We start from the raw sequence: 21,851 nt of genomic DNA, 5'->3' as shown, positions 1-21,851 counted from the left end.
GTTGAGGGCCAGTTTTGGAAAAGTCTAATGTTCTATGAGATAGAATATCTAGGTTGGAGCACTAATCCCCCAGGACTGGCCACATGGAATCATGACACCAACTCCCTGGGCTCCCAGCACCGTTCTTTATTCGTAACAAGGGAGACTCCTCTTCCCCATGATGATCCAGACCTCACATTCGGCCCCGGTGGCACACAGTGTTATCCACCTGCATACGACGACAGCAGGCAGAAAGCACTGCTCCTGACCACGCTATATCTTCACCGTCCAGCAGGAGATCTCTGTTCCCTGGGACCCTTCTTCATATTTCAACTTGGACTCTCTGGGGCAGGAAGACAAGAGAAAAACAGATAGATGGTCAACAAATCTCCGGTAAGATGAAAGCGGTTCGAGATGGTTGTAGACAGGAACATGGAATGCAGGGAGCCTCAAAGTCCCTCAGAATTCCCTCTGACTTGGGTCAGGAAGGCCCAGTTGCCCAAAAGATTATTCAAGAGACTTAGTACCTGAGGTCTTCTGGCCTCAGGACTCTGGAAGTTGGGGAAGGGACAGCATAAGCACGCTACTGCCCACAACCTAGAGTCGCAGCTGACCATCCTCTGTGCGGGAATCACCCTTTCATCTGTTTTTAGTTCCCAAGCAAGGACAGGAGTGGGGTTCTGTAGATCCCAGCCCTCAACCTCCTAATCCCTACCCCACCATTAGCCAGGCTCAGTGGCCTGGTTGTGTAGTTACTTGGTCGCCGTGTACTCTCTCCCTTGAACTCTGAGTGTCCGTGTTGTAGCATCTGGCCCAGCCTCTGGATCCCAGATAGGATTCCAATAAAAGTGACCTGAGGTAAAAGGGCAGGTCAGTGAGGGATAAAGACAGTGAGGGAGGTGGGCGAGGTGGGCGAGGTGGACGGTACGGCCTGTGCCCAGTTACAGGTGTGAGTCCAAGGGCAAGTGGCATACCGAGGTCCCCTCTGACGGCGTGGGAGAAGTTTTGGGTCTCACTCAAAAAGAGCATGACTCCCCTCTGTGGGCCCTCCATGGAGAAGAGGCCAATGGTCACTCTGTCTGGGCCACTGATCAGGAGTTGTCCCATCTTGTCCATGGTTATCTTCAAACTGCAGAGAAACACCATACCCTGAGCAGGTAGGCACCGACAGCCATGTGGAGTCTCGGTCGGTGGTGCCATAGTGGCAGCAGGGGTGGGGCGCTCTCCTCTCAACCAGGACGTCATTGTGTGGCCTTCGGCAGAGAATCCCTTAAGTCTTCTAGACTCAGTTTCCTCACTGGCAAGATAGCACTGAAATGTGTTTAATGAGGTCCAATTTCCTTGCATTGTTTATACAAGAGAATAATGATTCTTTCCTTTGATTTTAAGCTTGGTTTCTCGTGAATGAATTTTACATGATTTTGTTGGGGGTGATGGGTAACAGCCATTGTCAGTCTGACTGGACCAAGAAGCATCTGGAATATTAGTAAAGCTTGTCTCTGGATGTGTCTGTGTTTCTGGAGGTTAGATGAAGAGGGAAGACCTGTCCTGAACAGGGGCTACACTACGCTCGGGTGGAATAAAAGGGAGAAAGGTCTTTCTTGCAGGCACTCTCTGCTCTGCCATGCCCTGCTGCCATGACAGACAGGGATCTGATGTGGAAAGGCCGATCCTCCCTCTCCTAAGACGTCTCCTGTGGGTTTCTGCTCACAACAGCAGAAGAGGCTGATACACCTGTGCTTTTATAGCTGGTGTCACTTTTCTAGATGATTACTGTTTTTATTTTGTTTTGTTTTTCAAGACAGGCTTTCTCGATAGCCTTGGCTGTCCTGGACTCCCTTTGTAGAACAGGCTGGCCTCAAACTCAGAGATCCACCTGCCCCTGCCTCCCGAGTTCTGGGATTAAAGGCTCGCACCACCATGCCCGGCTTAGATGATTACTGTTAAACCATGCATTTTAACATGTGCAGGGTAAGTCTTTTCTCATTCCACCCCATCAAGTACAGGAAGAGCCTGCTTTTCCTCTTTAACAGTGAGATTAAAGGTGCCACTATGCCTGCCTTGAAAAGAAACGATGTCTTTTACGACATTGGAAGGACTTCAGATGAGCCCACTGAATTTTCTGTGCGTACGCTTATTTGTCTGATGAGAACAAGGCCCTGCTAAAGGCTTGGCAAGACAGAAATGGGCAAGACCCTTTGTCTAGGAAAAGATGGGCTGTGCAATAACCCAGAGGGGAGGTGCAAAGGCGCTTCGGCACCCTGTGACTTACAGAGCTACAGCGCTGTCCTTGAGAAGCCTTCAGTGGTGCAGCTGTGCTTCCCAGGGCCGTCACCTGCCTCATTTCCCACGGTTTCCCAACCTGTGAGAGCAGCTAACCGGCTCTCTCCTGGCCAATTGCTTCACACAGGTTGGTAATTAATTTCAGTGTCGATTTGATTGGACTGTGTAATACTTAGGAGATTACAAAACGACGTTTTTGAATGTGCCTTATAAAGACATTTCCAGGACCACTGGCATGTTAGATAGCAGCTCAGCAAGGAAGGCCACCCTGAATATGGGCAGCAGCATGCGTTTGGATGGGGGCCCAGATGGCACAAAAAGCAGGGAAGAGTTTGCTGGGCACACATGTGGTCCTCTGCTTTCCCCAACTCTTGGCTGCCGTGAGGTGAGACATGTTGCTTGCTTCTTCTATTTCCCACCATGATGACATGCTACGCCATGCCCAGGCCCAGAAACAAGAGGATCCAGAGACCACCGCCTGAAACCTCTGGCCAAACTCATCCTTCTTACCCTGTTCCTCCCTTGTACATGTTAGAACACTCACATACTGAGCTCTGACATCAGGGCCTCATTACTGTCGTCTCGAGCTCACCAGGCAGGACATGTAGGAGACACTATCCCCAAGTATGTCCTTCTGGTGGGTCCCTTAGGCCTCTGACTCAAAATCTAGATGATCATAAGGAAACTAGGACTCAGAAAGGCTATGTGGCTCATGCTTCAAACCATGCCACCTTTGCACGACCTGGGTTAGTGATGAGGTCCAGGTCCCAGAATGATGCCTCCCAAGCTGCAGGACATCACAACGTGCCCCTGTCCAACCACCTCACCTGTGGCCTTGGGCCACCTGTCATCACTAACGCGGCAGTCAGTACAGCCTGAGAGGCCACACACACCCAGGACCCTACCCTGGGACTTACCTAGGTAACAAAGAGTACAGAGTGTTCCTCCATTTGTACTCGGAGTTTTTTCGGCCCCGGGTCATCACCAAGCGCTCAGGGGTTGCGTAGACCTTTAGGTGAGGTTTCAGGATGGTCACTTCGATCCACGCAAATGCACCGTTGTTAAACTGACCAGTCATCTGCAGCCCTAAGAAGACCAGACCAGAGATCTCAAAGTCAATTCTGAGAAACAGCCTGAATAAGGGGCCTCCCTTGACTACGTCCTTTCTGGAACTGGGTCCCGAGAAGGGTCTCTTTGCTCAGCAATGCTTCCACTTCAGGATTGCTTCTTCTCTATTTTTTTTTTTAATCTCTTTTGAAACAAGATCTCACCTGGTAGGTCAGGCTGGCCTGGAAACTCATTATGTTGACCAGGCTGGCCTGAAAACTCACAGAGACCAGCCTCCCTCCATCTGTTTCTGCTGCTGGGCTTAAAGTTGTGAGCCACCATGCCTGGCTCATGTCTGCTTCTCTCCACTCAAGCTTTGGCTTCCTGTGATTTCGGGCCTCGAACCCTGTTGATGGCCTCCCTGGCAGACTTTTGTGGTGGAGGGAGGGGGGAGTGTTGTTTCAAATGTGGAAGCAGTCATCAGTCCCCTGCCGTGTGCCTGGGTCCCAAGCTTGGTGCGTGGCAGAGGGTGAGGTGCAAAGTTCCTGCCTGAGTGATGAGCAGGAGACCACGGGGTTCTCAGAGGAACGAGAGAGCTGGGGCTGACCCAGAATATTTTGTAGCTCAGAACGAACATCCACAAGTGTCTGCCAGGACACTTCGGCTTGACCGCTGAGGCCATTCCAGGATTAGTGAGTGGAGTTTGGCTAGCACATCTGCTTCTTTAACCATTCGCCTCCTCCATACTGCTGGGGGCCCACAGAGACATAGGGGCCCATGGAGACACAGGGGCCCACGGAGACACAGGGGCCCTCTGTTCCTCAGCTCTGTCTCCTTTACCCGGAACACTTTTATCCTTTTCTCAGCTCATCTGACAACCCTGGGTGACCCTGACTCTAGGCCACTTTGGGCCTCTCTCAACTCTAGAAATTGACCAGTGTGTGTGTGTCCTATGGGTTTTCTAGTGAAAGCTTGTGGGTGGCAGTGGGAGGGAGGGCCCTTTTGGTGCCTCGGACATTTGTCCATGATGGGTATATTGCTGCAGTTAGGGGTAAGTCATATGAGTGAGATCTGGGTTTCTATGTGGGTGTCTGGGATGCATCTCTTACCCTGTTCAGAGTCTATGAACAATTTCCTGGTGTTCTCAGAAGGTGTGAGATCCACACAGAGTTGGTCCACACTGGTTCCAGGGAGCGGCAAGACGATGGTAGGAACCTGGGAGTGGGCTGAAATAGCCAGGACACGGTTCCTGGGGCGGAAAGAGAAGTCTGGGGGGCAAACGTGGGGAGGAAGACTGGGAGGAATGCTTACCTGGCTGTGGGGGTTTCTCTGACACGGTGCTTTCTAAAAGAAGGAAGAAGTCTAGGTTCAGGACGCCCCTTCTCTGGGGAAGAGGGTGTTGTGGATGGAGTAGTGGGTGACCATGCCTGGGGCTCTCTCTTTCCACTTTAGCATGTAGAATACCACGTCACAGGTCATAGAGTTCCCTCCAGGGCTCCCCTTTTCAGTATCTCCTGGAGCTACTGTGGGGGCTCTGACTTGGGGATCCTTATGGTTTTTGTTTGTTTGCTTTTGGTGCTGGGGAGCAAACTCAGGGACTTGTGCACCCAGGCAAACGGCCGATTGCTAAGTGGCCTCACTAGGCCCCGTACCTTTCTTCTCTTTCTCCATGCTTGGTAACTTGGCCTGACCAGAACTGACCAGAACGCTCGATGCTGAGGCGGGTGTGAGCACTGGAACATTGGACAGAAAGGGAGAGGCAGTCAGCATGAAGGTCCTTCTGTGCCTGCAGGGCCCCTGGCCCTTTCCTTAGTACCCTCAAGCTCGGGCCTGGAGAGGTTGGGGGACATTCCAAGGAGATGGGTCCCGACTGAGTCTGAGTTCAGCTTGGGACAGGAAGCAGTACAAGGGGCCTTGGTTGACCTTGGAAATGGGGACAACTTCCTTTTCCATCCTGGAGAGTGGGTCCTCAGTGAACCCAGGGGAGTGGGTCCTCAGTGAACCCAGGCGTGTGAAGGCCTGCTGTGGGGAGGGAGGCCTGGTGTCTAGAACTGGTGGGGGAAGAGGTACCTCAAGAAGGAAAGATTTGGCCATGGTAGGCCAAAGAACCCCAGTAGTGAGTACTCTTGGGGCCCAGGGTTCATGGAAGAGGCTCTCTGTCAAGGCTTGTGGGCTGGCAATCTAGGGACAGAGAAGGAGCCAAGAGAGCATATATCTGAGACAAAATGCTGAGGAGAAGGCTGGTTGAGAGACAGCAAAGTGAGGGCAGCCCTGGGAATAAATGTACTTATTCCCGGCTTCTGGCTCCTGGCTCTGCCTAGCCAGGCCTAGGCTCCCTGCATTCTTTGCAGATGTCCTTGCCAAGCCTGGGCTTGGTGCTTTCCTTCTATGGGTCACAGCCATTGAGCCAGGGAAAAGAGGAAGCCCACTATGGGTCAGAAAGGGGCTCACATGAGGATGTCGAGTGTAGTATCGTTCTGAAGGTAGGCTGCTGGCTGAAATCAGTGACAGAAGCAAGCTGAGCTTCACCAGGATGTCCAGGATGTCCAGGATGTCCAGGTGGTCCAGGAACTCCAGGAAGTCCAGGAGGAGGAGGAAGAGGAGCAGCAGCAGCGTGTTGTGTCAGTGTAACACCAGTACCACGGAATCTCGGATTCATACGGAACATATGTCCTATTTTAGAAACATTGACATGAGTAGTTTCTCACAGGGATTGTCCTGGGTCCCCACAGCCAGGACTAGCATGCACAGAGGGTATGGAGCTCCCATTTCCTTCTGGAGAGCCTCCCCCAGCCAGGAGAAGAACTTGTGGGGCGATTCTCCACAAGGTCAATCGTCCCCAGGGCAGTGCTCCTTAAGTTATCCCGGTCACGGAGATCCCCTTTCCTACGGTCAGCTCCTAATTAAGCACACCTGATGTCAAGTCACAACGACTGTTAGCAGCTGAGTGAACTAGGCTAGGCACTGCCCTTCCGCAGCCAAGCGCAGAGCTTGGCCTAGATCCTGCCCAGTTCTACAAACCTCCCTTTTCCATCCCTTCTCCCATTTGTTACCTCTTAGTCCAAACTGTTTAGCTCCTCCAGGGGGAAAGTTGAAACGGGAATGCGGAGCTGGAAAACAGTGAGACTTGGGTTTAGTCCTCAGAGCTGGTTCTCTAGGGCTCCTTCTGAAGGGGCGCTGTGTAGCTGGAATCCAGGTCAAGGCCTGGGGATGGGGGTAGGGGTGGGGGTGGGGAGTAGTCAGTATTTGAGTGAGCAAGCGACTAAGTGCACAGGTGTGTTTGGTCAGATGACATCAGCTCCCGGCAGCAGGGGGGAATGTGGCCCTTAGCAAGGCTAACTTTCCCTCATGCTCTGGGCCCTTACTTCCTAAAAGGAAACTCCTTAGTGAATAATCTGTACAAAGAAACAGAAGGGGAGAGAGAGAGATATTATCAGGGTGTGTTTTTGCCAATTTCAAGGCTTCCCTAGTCCCAGACTCTTTGGGTGGATGCAGTGAGCTGCAAGATAGTCCTCAGTTTCCGCCTTAGTGAACGGAGACTCTGGGAGTCTCCGATGGCCGGGTCAGGGGCTTTGCCGACAAGGAGGGGGAGATCCAGTCCCACACTCACCGGCTTCCACAGGCTTTCCAGCAACTTGAAATTGTTCTTGGCCTTCAGGTTTGGTGACCACCATGTGTGTGAGAGGAGTGACAAAATTGTATTTGAGTGACAAATTCAGAGCTTGGACTTCGAGGGCCTTTAATCTGTCACCTGATGCTGAGACCCTGTGGGTTGAAGACATGAGAGCTCAGGAGGTCTCTGGGTATCTTGGCAGTTTCTGTCTCACCGGCCCCTTTTTGTGAGTCCCCTTGGGAGAATGTAACCTGCCCCCCCACACCTGGTAGATAGCCTGCCCCACCAGTGAAAGGCTTACTGATGGAGTGGATTGCAAGGGCCAGTCACTCACATCTGCTCCAGGTACTGCTGTATGGTCAGTAATGCCCAGAGGTTCTCTATAAAGTTGTGATAGATGTAGTTGGGGCTCTGGAACTCCTCCTCTTTGGGGAATATCTTGGCCTCCGTTTTGAAAGTGATGTTCTGATGATGCTTCAAAGAGACACCACCAGTCCAAGTAAGAACAGCAAGGGCCTGATGCTCGCACCTGCCCAGCCTTCAGAGCTCTTCATTAGAACCCTGACTGGACCTGGGGCAGGTCAGGGTGCTGGGCAAACCATAAGGGCTGTGTTCTTTTTGAGTATCATGGAGGTAGGAAGGGAGGTCAGGAGTAAAGGGTCTCCCACGGACCGGACCCTCCGAGGTAAGTAGGAAGTGGGGATAAATGGCAGCAGCTGCCCAGGACTAGCAAGACAGCTGTATAGCCAGGAGCTGGGGTCGGCTGACCTTTTGTAAGAAGGGACAACTTCCAGGCCAGTGGAGAGGGAAGAGGGCTCACATGCAAGATGGAGCAGAAAGGGTTCCCCTCCCCCAGACCTGGGGAAAAGGAAAAGAAGGGCCTTTCCCAGTAGTTAGCAGTAGAGTTGGGACTAGGACTTCAGGACCCCAACAAGCGGTCTGTTCCAGTTCGCCCCTCTGCTGGGGCTGGGCACCGTGGGTGAGTTCAAGGCTGTCTTGGGAAACTTATCAAGGTTTTGTGTAATGGAAGTTTTGGTTTCTTTGTAAACTCAGTTCTGTTATGTAAATATATTTTTGCTTCAATCCCAAGGGTGGGATTTTATTTTGGGCTTTAGTTTGTCCACATAACTGTCTCATGTGGGGTGAGATCTTTGTCAGCTGGTAAAGGCCTGCCTCCTGAGGCATGGAGAGGGGCGTGGTCTAGGACTGTGAAGAAGATAAATATGGGGCACTCGAAAAGAGGTGTGGTGTATGGGTGCAGCGGTGGCGTGAGACATGTAGCAGTTTGGAGAGACCAGAGACGGACTGTGTGGCAGACGGAGAGAAACGTTTCAAAGTAGTGCTAGGAGGAGACTTCTTGCTGCATTTGCTGTTGATGGAGATTGGTACTGCTCCCAACGAACCCAATTGACCCTAAACAGCTGAGAAGTAAAGGGGTCTGTGCCCCTTCTCTCTCTAACCTTCTTTCTCTCTTACTCAGGGTTAAGGGGTTGGTGGAAGGGAGGTAGAGACTTCAATACCCCCAAATAAAACAGTTTTTAAAAAGAGTGTCAACTGTCTTGTCTCAAAATAAAAAGTAAAAAGAGGGCTTGGGGGTGTTGCTTAGTGGTAGGATATTTGCTTGGGGCCCTAGGACCAATGTCCAGTACTAAAACCAAAGTGTAAGCACTCTCGTCCTTCATGCTTAACGTCTGAGTCAGTTGGTGTTTGCACAGGGCTAGACAGTATTCCACAGTGACTCTAAGAAGTAGGCACGTGAGCTGATCGTGTTTGTCATCAGGAGGAAACAAAGGCACGAGGAGTTTAAGTAATTTCCTCACTTGCCGCCTAGGGGAGGTGATGGAGCTTGGTTTGAAGACAGGTTGTCTGGCCACACAGCCTTCAGCAACAGTTCTTGTCTTAACCGAGGCCCTGGGCCCCCCATACCCGCTGCCATTCTCTTGCTGGCATATGCGCCTAACAGCCCTTCCTCACTTCTGGGTTCTGTCTCCTCCTACTTAGCACTCAATCTTAGCTGACCTACTGCGAGGATCCCATTCTGACTCCAGGCCAGTGTGAGGCTCCCCGGTACTGTTCTCCTGAATTCCAGGATGTATGGTGTCACAAACACTCTAGGCTGTCACTCTTTTTTTTGTTCAAGTCGTCTGTCCCAGAAGGGCAAGGAGGGTTGGCCTTACTTACTGCTTTATCCCTTAACCTAAAAACTTCCTTCTTCTCTGTGAGCTGACAGGCTGCATCTGCTGCACCCAGAGGCAGAGAAGTCTGAGTAAGGATGGGCCTTCTACGAGGTGAGCAGGGCTTCCGGCTCACACGCAGTGGGGACCAGCACGTGTCGACCGTCCTGCCTGGAGCTTTCTCTGCTCACCTGTGAGATGGGAGTAGCTCTCTGTCTATGCACACCCTCAAAAGCCTAGTAGGAGGATAGAGGGAACAGGCCACTGGGAAGGAACACCTGCTGCCACCTTATGCTTGCCAAGCAAGAGTCAGGTGGCAGCAGGGCAGACTGAGTGCTCCAGTTTCCGTATGCATTTAGGTTCTCTCCTGAGCAGGACTGTGTTGTATTTATTGATCTGTACCATGGACCCCTGCGGCTGGTGTCCTTCAGGAACATCCTGGATAAGGGTCCCTTTGAGACCAACTCAAGGTCAACCAGTTGGAATTTGCTATGGCTGGGACGTGAACCCAGTCCCTCTGGCTGCAAATACGAAGGCCTCCCCGGCTGCCCCTTCACTCTAGGACGACTCAGCCACACTCACCATCTGCCCACTGACTTTGGCTGAGAGGATGTCGGCGCTCTTGTCCTGGAGCTTTCCAGCCACCACCATCTCTGAGCCCTTGAAGTGATGTTGGAAGCTGCTCTTGGTGACCTCCTCCACAATGTCATTGGGGTACTCAAAAGCCACTCTTAATAGCAGTGGGTTGGCTATTTCATGGTAGAAGTCCTATGGGGTGGCAGAGGAGGATATGTCACAAAGACCAGACAGACAGGGTCTGCCCGATTGTATCTCGCCTTGGATCAGGCTGGTACCTGGAGCTGCAGCGCGGAGTCCGAGTCCTCATAGATGCGCCGGGCCAGGCCACCATTGTCCAATGCCATCTTCTCCAGGAAAGGATAGTGGACGTCAAAGCCAAATCCCAGGCAGAAGACACTGTACTTGTTGTCGACAGCTTCTGCTATGTTCCTCAGGATATTTGTGGGATTGGTTTCCCCTAGACTCATACATTTGGGAATAGGTTGAGAAAGGATAATTTGCTCAATGGGTATTTCTGGAACTTCAGAGCCAAAGGGGTCTTGATGATTCTTTCTCTTCCCACCCCAGATTTCTTTCTTTTTCTTTCTTGCTTTTTTAAATTTTTATTTATTTATTTATTTTTTTGAGACAGGGTTTTTCTGTATAGCCTTGGCTGTCCTGGACTCACTTTGTAGACCAGACTGGCTTCGAATTCACAGTGATCCATTTGTCTCTGCCTCCCGAGTGCTGGGATTAAAGGTGTGTGCCACCATGCCCTGCTCACCCCAGATTTCATAGTCAGCCTGGAAGCAGTCCCAGCCTTGCTCCACGTCGAGCGTGCCCCAGCATGGCCACAGTGCACTCACCCACAGTGGGTTCGCCATCCGTGAGCAGGATGATAAGGGAGGCACTCCTCGAAGGCAGCATCTCATACTGGTTGCTGCTATCCAGCAGCTTCACAGCCAATAGCATTGCACCATTGATGTTGGTCCCTGAAGGGCACACACTCAGGGTGGATCCCAGCCAGTGACCACGGAAGTCCCCAGCCTCCTGAGGTGCAGAGACACTCACCTCCACTAGCCTGAATCGTGGAAGCATAGTTCGTGGCATTCCTCAAGTTCTCCTTTGTGGCCTGCACCATGGATGACCGCCATTGGCTTGGACGCCAACTGAACTCAATGAGGTTGAACTGGTCTTCAGGGCTGAGGTCATTCAAGATCTTGACTAGGGCTTCTCGGGTCTAATTAGTGGGAGAGGAGTCAAGACAGGAGCTCCCTAAAGGTGCATGACCCTTGGGCTAGTCTCCTGGTATCTTGGGCAGGCGCATGGTGTATGTTTTGGGCCAAACTTGGCCCCAGGAATCCCCCACCCATGATGCCCACGATGCTGGGTTAGGCGAGGCTACTGAGGATCTCAGCGTCTGGGAGGCCTACCTGCTGGATTTTCCTGCCACTCATAGATCCACTTGTATCAATGACAAAGATCACATTCTTGGGGATTGTAGGTAGGTCCTCTGGGGCAAACAGGTGCACAAAGTAGCCATTCGCAATCTGTGACCAGAGTGAGTCCACACTCAGATGACCAGAAGTTAAGCCCTGCCCTACTTCTGTCAGGCCTCTTCATCCGAAGTCCCTGGCTCCTGTGTTCTCCTTCCATGGTCCTTCTTCACCCCAGCTGATTCTCTCCCCTAGATCCTCACCATTTTAAAAAATTTTTTAAAAAATTTATTCTTGTTACATCTCAATGGTTATCCCATCCCTCTCCCATTTTCCCCTTATTCCCCTCCCCTATGACTGTTCCTGAGGGGGATTACCTCCCCCTGTATATGCTCATAGGGTATCAAGTCTCTTCTTGGTAACCTCCTGTCCTTCCTCTGAGTGCCACTAGATCTCTTCCATTTTTCTTTTATTTATTTATTTATTTATTTATTTATTTATTTATTTATTTATTTCTCACCATTTTTCAAAGCTCAGCTCTTGCTCGCCGAAGACTTCCATATTCATGCCTAGACCTAGAACCCCCTCCATAACGCTGTCCCGCTTTAGTATTTGAGGTGGCATACACTAACAGACATAATGAACCTCATATCCATGAGGGGGGGGACCACTGGGAAAACAAGGAGCAAAGGGGAAGCACAGGTGATAGACAGGGCTGCTGGACTTGCATGTAAGACTGAGCTATGCGCCGCCGGGCAGCAAATGCAAAGACGGAAACTCCACAGAGTATTTCCTTGCAAGGACAAATCTCTTCTGCCTCCAGAAAGGGAACAGAATTCAGGGTCACCACAACTGAACTGCCCATTTTCTGTCAGAGTAAACCCCTGGTCCGCAGTACAAAGGAGGGACTGTTACTTCCCTTCCCAGGACACTCATGCTTAGATGTGTGAAGGCAAGGCAGACTTTGAGGGTTCACTGCTCTTGCCTGGCATCCACCCACCTGAATGGAGCCCCCAGACTCAGACCGGTCCACGTCGTATCGGACAAAGAAGTCCCCATCCAGCAATGTGTCCTGCTCATTTTGAGACTTGCGCTGCTGGGCAAGTGTTGGCTTGAACCGGATGTGTGCCTGGAGAAACAATCAAAGCTGAAGTCGGAAGGAACCCTGAGGCCATGCCAACAACTCCCTCCGTGCATGCTCCGGGAAATCAGATTCCATTTGTAGGCACGGGTGAGAACTGGAGAGAATTTTTATTCTGAGGCAAAAGGTGACTTGCTTCCATTTGGTAGATGTGTACAAGCATGTGCCATACATGAATGCCATTTCTGGAGACATGCAAGCATCTGGGCTCGGTGCAATCCACTTATCTCTTTTGAAGACCCTCCCATCAGTCTGTTCTCCAAGTTTGTCCCTCCCACATAGTCCCCAAGCTCCTATTAGGGCCCAGTGACCATCTCTAGGTCTTACTGTCCTGTCTTCTTGGTAGTGGCATGGGCACAGGTTTCAGAAGCCTTTCCAGCCCAGGGAGCTTCCAACAGTTTTTGGGCTATGGGACTCTAGCCTACAGTCTAAAGGCTGGACTGAGGACTGGCCCTGAGCTGTACTCACCTTGGTCTTGTTCTGGGAGGTGGTCAGGGCTTTGGCCAGCTCCGGGGTCATGAAGGAACTCTCTGTCTCCAGTGTGCTGATACCCTGAGGCTCAAAGATGTAGATGTCCATCTGGAAGTGAGACGTGGGTCACCAGGGAAGCCAGGATGTGGGCTGCACTCCCAGGAAGCTAGGCGGCAAGGAGAGGCTGCCTCAGGCTCCAGGGGCTTCCTGGGGAAGGCAATGCCGGCTACCTGAAGGTTCTTGACCAGCTGCTGAGGCCTGACTTTGAGGCGGAGCTCATACATTCCCAGTCGCCTTTTGAGCAACTCCTGGTATACCAGTTCGAAGTTAACCTTGGCATGGGGGGCCACGTTGACTGACACTTCGAACTGCTCTGTGTGTCTCCCAGCGGTCCTGGGGAATAAGAGCAACAAGAGCCCATTGGGTCAGGTAGGGGATGGTAGCTGGAGGAGAGCAAGGCTAAAGGCCAAGGTCTCCACCCATATGCACCCTCCCACATAGGCTCACTTGACCAGGCCAGCACTCTCTCCCCGGCCCACGGCTGCATTGTACTGGTCCTGGGCGGCAGCCTTCTCTTTGACGATCCCTGGGTAGGCCTCGCCATCGATGCTCCTGGATAGGGAAAACAACAGCGGAGAACTTTTTAAGAAGGGCCTTTCTACAATTTGGCGAGCTTCTAGGTGTGCCTCCTGCCTTTGCCCAAGGTGAATGTCATTTATCATGCACCTACTGTGTGGAAGACCACGTGTATGACACTGGGAGAGGCTCGCAGCTATCCTGAGATATACACAGTGTTAGTTAGTATACATGAGCTTTACTGTAGGGACAGAGCAGGTTGGAGGAGGAGGGACTGAGCTAAAATCAGCCCACATTCCAACCTGTCCCATGACCCCTTACCAACTGTTCTGAAGCACCAGCCAATCACAGCACAGACAAGAGAGTAATGAGCTGTTCTGTACCCAGCCCTGCATCTGCCTTGTGTGGCCAGGCTTGACAGGAGGGGACACAGGACTGAAGGCTGGGAGTGGTGTGAGAGGGTGGACATATGCAGAGAAGGGAGAAGGGAGGGGACCTAGCTAGACATACAGAACAGGCATCTTCCTTTCCAGATTTTCCTGAAGAAAGCTCTTCATCTCTCCAGAAGCTCTGCTGGGTTCCTGGCCAGGGCAGGGACCAGGGAAACCTGTCCTGCATTTCTGTCTCATGCGGTGGAAAGATCTAGGCTCACTGGCCTAAGTTCCAGGGTCATTCAACAGAAACTGTTCTGGGGTGGAGGTGGGCTGGGAGAAAGGGAGGAGCCAACCACAGGGGATCTAGCCCCACCCCCTGCAATACCCTAGCCAGCGATCTTGCACTCCTCCACCCCTAAGTGCTCGCCCTACTGGGAGCAGCCTGCCTTCAATGCCTGCCTCTCCACAAGGCTAGGGCCAAGCATGGATTTTTGTCAAGTTTAACAAACATTGCAAAATAGATCAGGGCAGGGGTGGGAAGGAAGACAGAGGGCGAGGTAAGGACTACTGCCGGCTCAGAGTCCACAGAAACCCTGGCATCTCCTGAGGAGGCAGAGGACGCGGTGCTCAAGAGAACCCCAGGAGTTAGGGCTTAGATTCCTCCAGCTGGAATCTGACTTTGGTGACTTCCTGTGCCTAGCTCTGGCCTAGAGTTGCCCTAGGCTTGTACTTCACAAAGGCAAAGACTCAGTGAGGAAGCCGGATGACAGTGGGGGTGGGGACGACGACAGAGATCTCTCTCTGGGCTCGATAACATCCTTGCTTCCTGTGAGCGGACAGGTAGGGCAGTGTCCCACACGGGCCAGCTTCCAGAACAACTTGGGTTAGGCCCAGGGGAGGTGAGATGGCAGGACTGTGTTGTGAAGAGGCAGGGAGACACCTACATGGAGAAGTTGGTGATGAAGGCAGCCTTGGGCAGCTCTAGTTGGAAGGTAGCCTCTTGCACGGTATCAGCTCTATTGACCACACGGCTGGTCACAACAGTATGGGCGAATCGGGAAGAGACCCGGGAGTCCACTGTGAGGCTGTAGATATCGATGCCATCCTGGGCAAGAGAAGGGGAAGAAGGCTGGGTTGTTTAACTGACACCCCCCAGTTCCTCAAGAGTAGGTTTCAACGACGACGACGACGACTCTGCCCCAGATCAACCCCTACCCCCCCCCCCTTATCCAACCTAGCTACTGTCTAGGCCTCAGACCGAACCCCAGCAAGCATTTCACACCAGAGGCAGCTGTAGACCTCGTTCCCCACAAGAAAGCACCGTAGAGCAGGCCTACAGAATCCCCGAGGGAAACAGCAAGCACATGGGGTTAACAGTCCAAGCCTGAGGACTACACTTCTCGTGTAGGGAGAGGTGAGGGACCCCGAGTGAGGGCCCTTGTGTGCAGGCTAAGCTCTGCCTAGAAAAGAGGGCAGTGAGGAGTTTTGGCAATTCTGGCCTCTGTGAAAATGGGAGAGCACCCCTGCTGTTTTCATATAAGCAGTCATGGGGGCTGTGGGAATTTGTAGAGGCTTAGGTCTTTAAGGAGTAAGAATCTTCATCTATTTCCCCAGCAGTTGCCCCTCTGTCCCAACCCCTTCACAGGGTACCACTCACCACATACACTCTTTTGCCCCGAGGCCAGCAATTCCTTAAGAAAGGATCTGTACACACACAGCCATAGGTTCCTCTACCTGCTCCATGTGGGATGTTGTACAGACACAAACTCTTCAGTTACTCATGATTACCTGCCCCAGCTTAGCACAGAGGGACGGCATGATCTGTTTCCAGGTTAAACGTCAGCTCTGGACCATGCGTGGACTTGATCATCAACCAACACAGCCCTCTGAGTAGGTTATACTATTGCTCTCTTCCAGATGAAGAAACTGACAGAGGGTGCTCATCTGGAACAGAAGAGCTGGGCTCATACAGCCACATTCTGACCTACTTGTCTCTGCTGTTAGCCTCAAGGGCCAATTGGCTCCACTCCTTCTATAAAGTAGCAAGAATAGGATCATTCCTTCTATTAAGTGAAGGAAACTGCAAGGATCTCTGGGTGGTGCCTGGTGATGAGTCAGCACCTTGTCTTTGCACACGCACTGACCTGCACACATGCCTACTTGATTAGTTGCATACGCAGAGAGGCACCCCACAGCTTCCCAGATGTGTTCACACACTCCCCAGCTCACAGCACACATACACAGGTATAAACAGAGGTACTGCTACCTTCTCGGCAATGGTGGTGTGAAGTACAGCTAGCAGCGAGGGCACGGCCAGCACAAGGCCCCACATGTGGGCAGGGGCCTGGCTCTTCATTTGCCTCCAGTGGCCTGCCAGACTGCTTCTGAACCTCAGAGCAGGTGGGTTATAAACTGGTAACTTGCTGGCAGGCCTGCCTCTGCTGGTGCAAGTTCTGGGAAATGGGGGTTTCCAAGCCAAAAATCCCAGAGGCCTCCGATAAGGAGACAAATGACCTATGTCCAGTAAACTTTGCTGACAGCAGGGTATACACTGCGGAAAGGCATGCTCGGGATGGAGCTTGGTATTAGCACTCAGTCTGCTAGGTCCGGATTTCTAGGAATCAACCCCACATGGTCATCCACGAAGCTTTGTAGGGCCAGAGGCACCCAACAGTGAGGCCACTATGTTCCCCGTGAACCTAGCTTTGGAGGAAACAGAGGCCTCCTTAGGAAGACTAGGGCTGGGGAAATACCGTAGGTGCTTCCTGGGAGAGACAGGGCCTTATTAACCAGGTAGACACGCCAGAAGAGTGGGGGTAAGGGAATGCATGCCGCTCCCTCACCCATGAAGTACTGTTATTGTTGTTGGTTTTTTAAAAATTTTTTTTGTTTTGTTTTTTGTTTTTCGAGACAGGGTTTCTCTGTGTAGCCTTGGCCATCCTGGACTCACTTTGTAGACCAGGCTGGCCTCGAACTCACTGCGATCCGCCTGTCTCTGCCTTCCGAGTGCTGGGATTAAAGGCGTGCGCCACCACGCCCGGCTCCATACTGTTGTTTTTAAATAACATATGGTGTGGTAAAGGGAACAGACACCGGGTATCTGATGCAATTAGAGTTGACGTTCTTTGGTGGCTCCGGAAAGGCCACTCCTGAGTCTATGGCGAGTGTGGGCAGTGGCTGGTGTGCGATCACCAGCGCAGTTTACCTTAGGGCTGGTGGTGTCTGGCCCTAGGCCAGGGCATCGTAGACTTTGGAGCAATTTCTGTTGCTTCCATTAAAAGCTTCCCTCGTTTTGCAGGGGTATGGTCAGAGGCCACGTGACTGTGCACCTGCTCACCCTCTTGGCTCTGCATGGGACTGGGGTGACCCAGGGGACACAGCTCTTCTGGGAAGAACATATTGAGAGGTCCAGTGAGCAGCTGGGCTCAGTGGCACACACCTGTAATCTCAGCACTCGGGGAGGCAGAGGCAGGGGGATCTCTGTGAGTTTGAGGCCAGCCTGGTCTACAAAGTGAGTCCAGGACAGCCAAGGCTACACAGAGAAACCCTGTCTCGAAAAACCAAAAAAGAAAGAAAGAAAGAAAGAAAGAAAGAAAGAAAGAAAGAAAGAAAGAAAGAAAGAAAGAAAGAGAGGTCCAGTGAGCAAGTACAGGCTCTGTCCCCACAGAAGGTCTGTGTAGATCACATAAGGAGGTCAGGCTGGCTAAGAATGTGAGAAATACCCCCAAGAAAGTGCCACCTGCTCAGGGGACAGTGCGCTTCCCAGCAGGAGCCACCCGTGTGCCAGGCCCTGCCAGTATGCTCCCAGGAGTCACCAGTAGCCTGCCTGTGCTCTTGCCATCCCTGCTGGGCAGGCTTTTAGTGTCGTCAACCTGACACGGCAGAGCCAGGACACAGGTCTGAGGAGGTAGGTCACACACAACTAGGTACCTGGTGTTCTCATACCCCAGAGAACATGCTAGAGGCAGGATGTGGTAGGTGGCGGAATCCAGGAAACTCACTGCCACTGCTGGAGGAGCCATACCTAGTTTTGTCTTTGCCATGGCGACATACAGCTAGGAAGCAGCAGGAACAGAGGTGTAGGGGAATGGGCTTTGAGGACCTTGGAAACATCTCAGTGGCTCCTGCGGCAGGCAGAGGGAGCTCGGCCTCCAATGACTTCACTCTGAGCAGTGTCACATTGACCTGCTTTATGGAATGGGCATCAACTCAACTCTCCTGTTGTATATGACGGGAAACCAAAGGCTAGTTTTAAAAATTATTTTTATTTTAGGTATATAAATGAATATTTTGACTACAGGTGTACCACATGTATGCAATGCCCATAGAGGCCAGAAGAGGGTGACAGAGTTAAAGGGTCGTAAGCCACCATGTAGATACTGGGAATTGCATGGGGGTCTTGTGAAGGATTAGCAAGTATATTTAGCTGTGGCATCATCTCTCCAGCCTGAAACAGAGAACTAGAAAGGAAAACAAGTCTACAGCCACCAGAAGGTCCATAGCACGTCTCCGTGTGTAAGGCTCTTTCTAGTGCACCTCAGTAGTCCATTATTCCCCGACCCACCTCAGAGCCAGAAGGGCACTGAATATGTTATATCCCCAGATTTCTTTCTCTTCCTCTGCAGTTACTGGCTACTGACCAATTGACACCTTCCTAAGGCTGGAGCAACTTGGGCATCTTCTTTATTGGTGTTTCCAAGGTCCTGGTAGAGAAGGGCTTGGGTCGTGGGAGTCATGATGGTTCCAGACAGCAGGACAAAGGCATCCTCCAGCATTAGACACACAAACAAAACAAAACAAAACAAACAAAGACTTCGTGGGAAAGGCTCCTGGGTCCAGGTGCTGCAGTGGTCAGTGTGCACTTCAGCCAAAGACACTCTCGGCAGGTGCCTATTTGGGCTTCTCAAAGACTGTCTCGGTGCCTGTGCGGTTGCGGCTGAATACGGATGGGGCAGCTGAACCAGCTTGCTCTGTAGGCAAGAGATGGAGGAGGGAGTGTCGGGGACCTAAAGTGGCTTTCTCAGGGGCAAATCTCCCTACACTGGGTGCAGCCCCTCCTATGCCCAAAGACTCTCAACACCTCTCAACTCCCCCTGGGGAACGCTTCTGTCTCCAACCCTATCACAAGCCCTGGAGTACTCACCACAGTCCCGCATGACCTGGTATGTCTTAGACTTGATCTCTTGGTTCTTGGCCAGGTTCCCTCGGGCCCCCTTCAGGTCTTCTTCCTTCACAGGGGGGCGCTTCTTCTTGATGGGGGCTTCAGGAGTGCCAACCTTAGAAAGCCCAGAGCCTTACAATTCATAGCCTTGAGATGAGGATTCCCCCCAACTTTGGCAGGGGTTCTTTCTTCACAGATCACTGAAGTCAGCCAAATCAAAGCTCACTCCTCTCCTAGACCCTGCAAGTCCTCCTGCTCTCTTGGTCTGACTTGGACATCTGACTTTGCCTCACAGACAGGGAGGTCCTCACGCTGGCCTTTTGTCAGGCCAAGGTCAGGACTGGGCACAAGGGGCAGAGGGAGAAAAGGCTGCACTTCAAGATTGAGCAGTCTTAATGAAGTTCTAAGGCCAGTTCACTGGGTGGCAAAGAGTCTTAGATAGACTGCCCCCTTTTCCCAAAATAAAAAGGAGATGGGGTAGACGCCATGCAGCAGGCAGCAAGAGCAGCCTTGCTGGTGTTTGTCCCAGTAGAGCTGGGGCAGCCAGATCAGTGCTAACCCTTTTCCTCAGCCCCAGGTGCCCCAGGCTGGGGCCTTATTCCTTCTTAAGCCCTGTAGGCAGGTGCAGGGATTCCCTCAGCTCGCCTGGGCTGGGCTCCCAAGGGAACCTGGGCCTGCGCAGAGACACACCATGCTAGAGAGATAGAAACAGAGCTGTGACCTATAGGTACAGCCACCCTCCCTCACCCTTCCTCCAGATTACAAGTGTTTACACAACTGGAGGCCATCACTCAGCTCTTGTACATGCATACAAAGGCACACACAGTTCTCCGTAAGTACTCTACACCCGCAAAGCAACCCCGCACAAGCCTGGAACGACCAAGGCCATTTCCAGAGCCTGATGGGGCTCAGAGTGTCCTGAGACCAGCCTGGCCGGGCCGTACCGTCTCTTGGCTTTTACTTCCAAGCAGACAGTACTAATTAGTGTCTAGCCCTCCCAACTTCCTTGGCACCAGCGAGGCCCCACTGAGTCCTCTTACCTCAGACATGGTAGATGCCAAGCAAGCTCTCTGTAGGTATCTCTGGCAAGCAGTAGCCACAGGAAGAGATCTGCGTGGCGCCCAACCCTCAGGAACTTATATAGTCTGCTTGTTTGTCCTGGGCAGTCACTGCCCTCCTTTGGAATCTTCCAGATGATTCAGATCCACGCAGCTACTAGCAAGGAGTTTATTCTTGGAGATGATGGGCAGCAGTCCTGGCAGAAGTACACGGCTGGGGGTACCCCGTGCCTTTGGGAACAGCTGCTCACTTGCAGGTGGGGAGTGCTGGCGCTGTTGTCCAGTCCGTGTTTATGAATGTGAATCCTGGAATGTGTGTGACAGTCTGGGCAGGCTGACTGCAGGAACCCAGCCCAGGAGCTGGGGTTTGGGGGTGGGGGAATCTCTGAGGAGCGGGGCGGGGGGGTCTCTGAGGAAAGGGAGGGCCCTGATGGATGCTCTGAGTTTGTCTTTCTCTTCAACTCCTGGATTCCAATGGAAATAGATTTTCCATCCCAGCGCACTAGCAGGGTAGTAACTTCCTTTCTGTTGCTTGGATGCATTTCCTCATGGTGAGCACAGCTGACTGGGTGAGTAGCACCGAGGCTGAGGAGATGCTGGGGAGCTGCTAGATCACAGTTTTGCTCATGCCCTGGTCCTCTATGCAGACCTAGGACAACTTTAGTAAAGGGACAAGGCAAGGTAGGATATGGGCCCAGGGAGGCCCAGGAGACCATGCTTGCTGGTGAAGGTCTAGAGAGTGTGTCTGCCTACAAAGGGGACTGTGAAGCTTGCTGGCAGGATTTCAGAGGAGAAGGGTGAAGTCCACTTCAGCTATTAAGCTGTAGAGAAAAGGACAGAGTTCCTGGAAAACCGTTTAGCACTCTCCTAATAGCCTTATCTTTGCATGGAGAAATCACCTGGAGCACAAGCAAGGATCCTAAGCCTGAGGTAGATGTAGGTTAGAGGTCTGTCTTTGTTAGACTTATCTTGGCTCCCTCCAGTTTATGATGGACATTGCCTCGAAGGCGCCAGGCAGATGAAATTCAACCAGGTGCTAACAGTTACCCTAAATGTCATTCCATAGCTGCTGTACCTCAAACCCCACCTCAGTCTTGGCTCTGGCCCTGGTCCCCAGAAGGTCAATATGAACACTACCAGGTCTAGGCTGAGCTAAGCATTGACCTGAGCAATAACCCAGATTCTAAAGAGAGCAAAGAGAGGCCAGGCCACACTGTGTGAGGAGTGCCCACAACTGGCTCTGTCTGGTTCTGGCCTCAAGGACAAGGGTGTGGGAAGTTCAGGTGTCTCATGCCTCTCTCACGCCCCAACACAGCATAATCCCTGGGAAGGACACTGATTTATACTCTCTACAAAGACGGCTAGACTATGTGTGGCTTCTTTCCTTGCAGATTTTGACCCCACAGGAGGCTTTGGAGGATTTATTAACTCACTGTGCTATTTTAATTCCAGAGGACACACAACCAACAGCCACAAAGGGATGGTTTCTTTCCTCCTTCTCTTTCTTCTTTTTTGATGTCATAAAATGTGAAAATGTATTGTAAACAAGTTTACAATGGAAGTACACCATCTTCTCTTTCATCTAAAAAACGAGTCTCTGTGACTCATAACACTACTGATTAAACACCCCATTTGATTGGCAGCTGAAGTGGGAACAGTTTTTCTCCACACAGGTCTGACTTCTAATAAACCGTATAGAAAGAAAAATTTAAAAACCAAACCAGTCAGCCAACCAATGCATTTTCATTCAGAATCTGGGTGTTCAAAGCAAGGCTGGCCACCAGTCCCTTACTGCCAACAAGTCTCTCACCAAAAGCTGTATGAATCTTCACACTAGAGCTAGCTCATGCTAGCAGTGGCTGTATACACCTTTAATCTCTGTACTCAGGAGGCAGAGGCAGGTGGACTTCTGATTTACAGACAGACTGGGTTCCAGGACAGCCAGGGGCTACACAGAATTGAAAAACAAAAACAGCTGGC

At 51.8% G+C, this 21,851-nt stretch overlaps 2 protein-coding genes across 2 annotated transcripts; both read right to left on the bottom strand.

The window, feature by feature from the left end:
• Itih4 (inter-alpha-trypsin inhibitor heavy chain 4) lies at positions 1-16,084 on the bottom strand. Its single transcript, XM_051143323.1, has 21 exons — positions 15,919-16,084; positions 14,597-14,757; positions 13,210-13,314; positions 12,933-13,095; positions 12,700-12,810; positions 12,091-12,219; positions 11,088-11,204; positions 10,726-10,894; positions 10,521-10,646; positions 9,951-10,132; positions 9,679-9,864; positions 7,257-7,396; positions 6,920-7,074; positions 6,263-6,419; positions 5,761-5,804; positions 4,962-5,042; positions 4,419-4,577; positions 3,180-3,348; positions 954-1,108; positions 736-832; positions 1-322 (listed from the first exon to the last, which is right to left on the bottom strand). The coding sequence occupies exons 1-21, from the start codon at positions 16,006-16,008 to the stop codon at positions 253-255; spliced, it is 2,766 nt and encodes a 921-aa protein (XP_050999280.1). The 5' UTR covers positions 16,009-16,084; the 3' UTR covers positions 1-252.
• A 2,080-nt stretch (positions 16,085-18,164) lies between these two features.
• On the bottom strand, positions 18,165-20,236 carry Mustn1 (musculoskeletal, embryonic nuclear protein 1). The gene is given in 3 exon segments (XM_051140952.1): positions 18,165-18,622; positions 18,796-18,928; positions 19,854-20,236. Coding segments are annotated over 3 exon segments (249 nt in total). The 5' UTR covers positions 19,863-20,236; the 3' UTR covers positions 18,165-18,515.
• Between the last annotated feature and the right edge of the window lie 1,615 nt (positions 20,237-21,851).

The sequence above is a fragment of the Acomys russatus genome, chromosome 3 (assembly GCF_903995435.1).
Source record: "Acomys russatus chromosome 3, mAcoRus1.1, whole genome shotgun sequence".
Lineage (NCBI taxonomy): Eukaryota > Metazoa > Chordata > Mammalia > Rodentia > Muridae > Acomys > Acomys russatus.
This window is presented reverse-complemented; position numbering and strand designations above follow the sequence as displayed.

Coding starts and splice junctions, on each gene's coding strand:
- Itih4 (XM_051143323.1), bottom strand. CDS start 16,008: ATGAAGAGCCAGGCCCCTGCCCACATGTGGGGCCTTGTGCTGGCCGTG. Junction 14,758..15,918: donor ACACCACCATTGCCGAGAAG/GTAGCAGTACCT, acceptor TCTCTTGCCCAG/GATGGCATCGATATCTACAG. Junction 11,205..12,090: donor AGTCTGGGGGCTCCATTCAG/GTGGGTGGATGC, acceptor CTCTGGTCACAG/ATTGCGAATGGCTACTTTGT.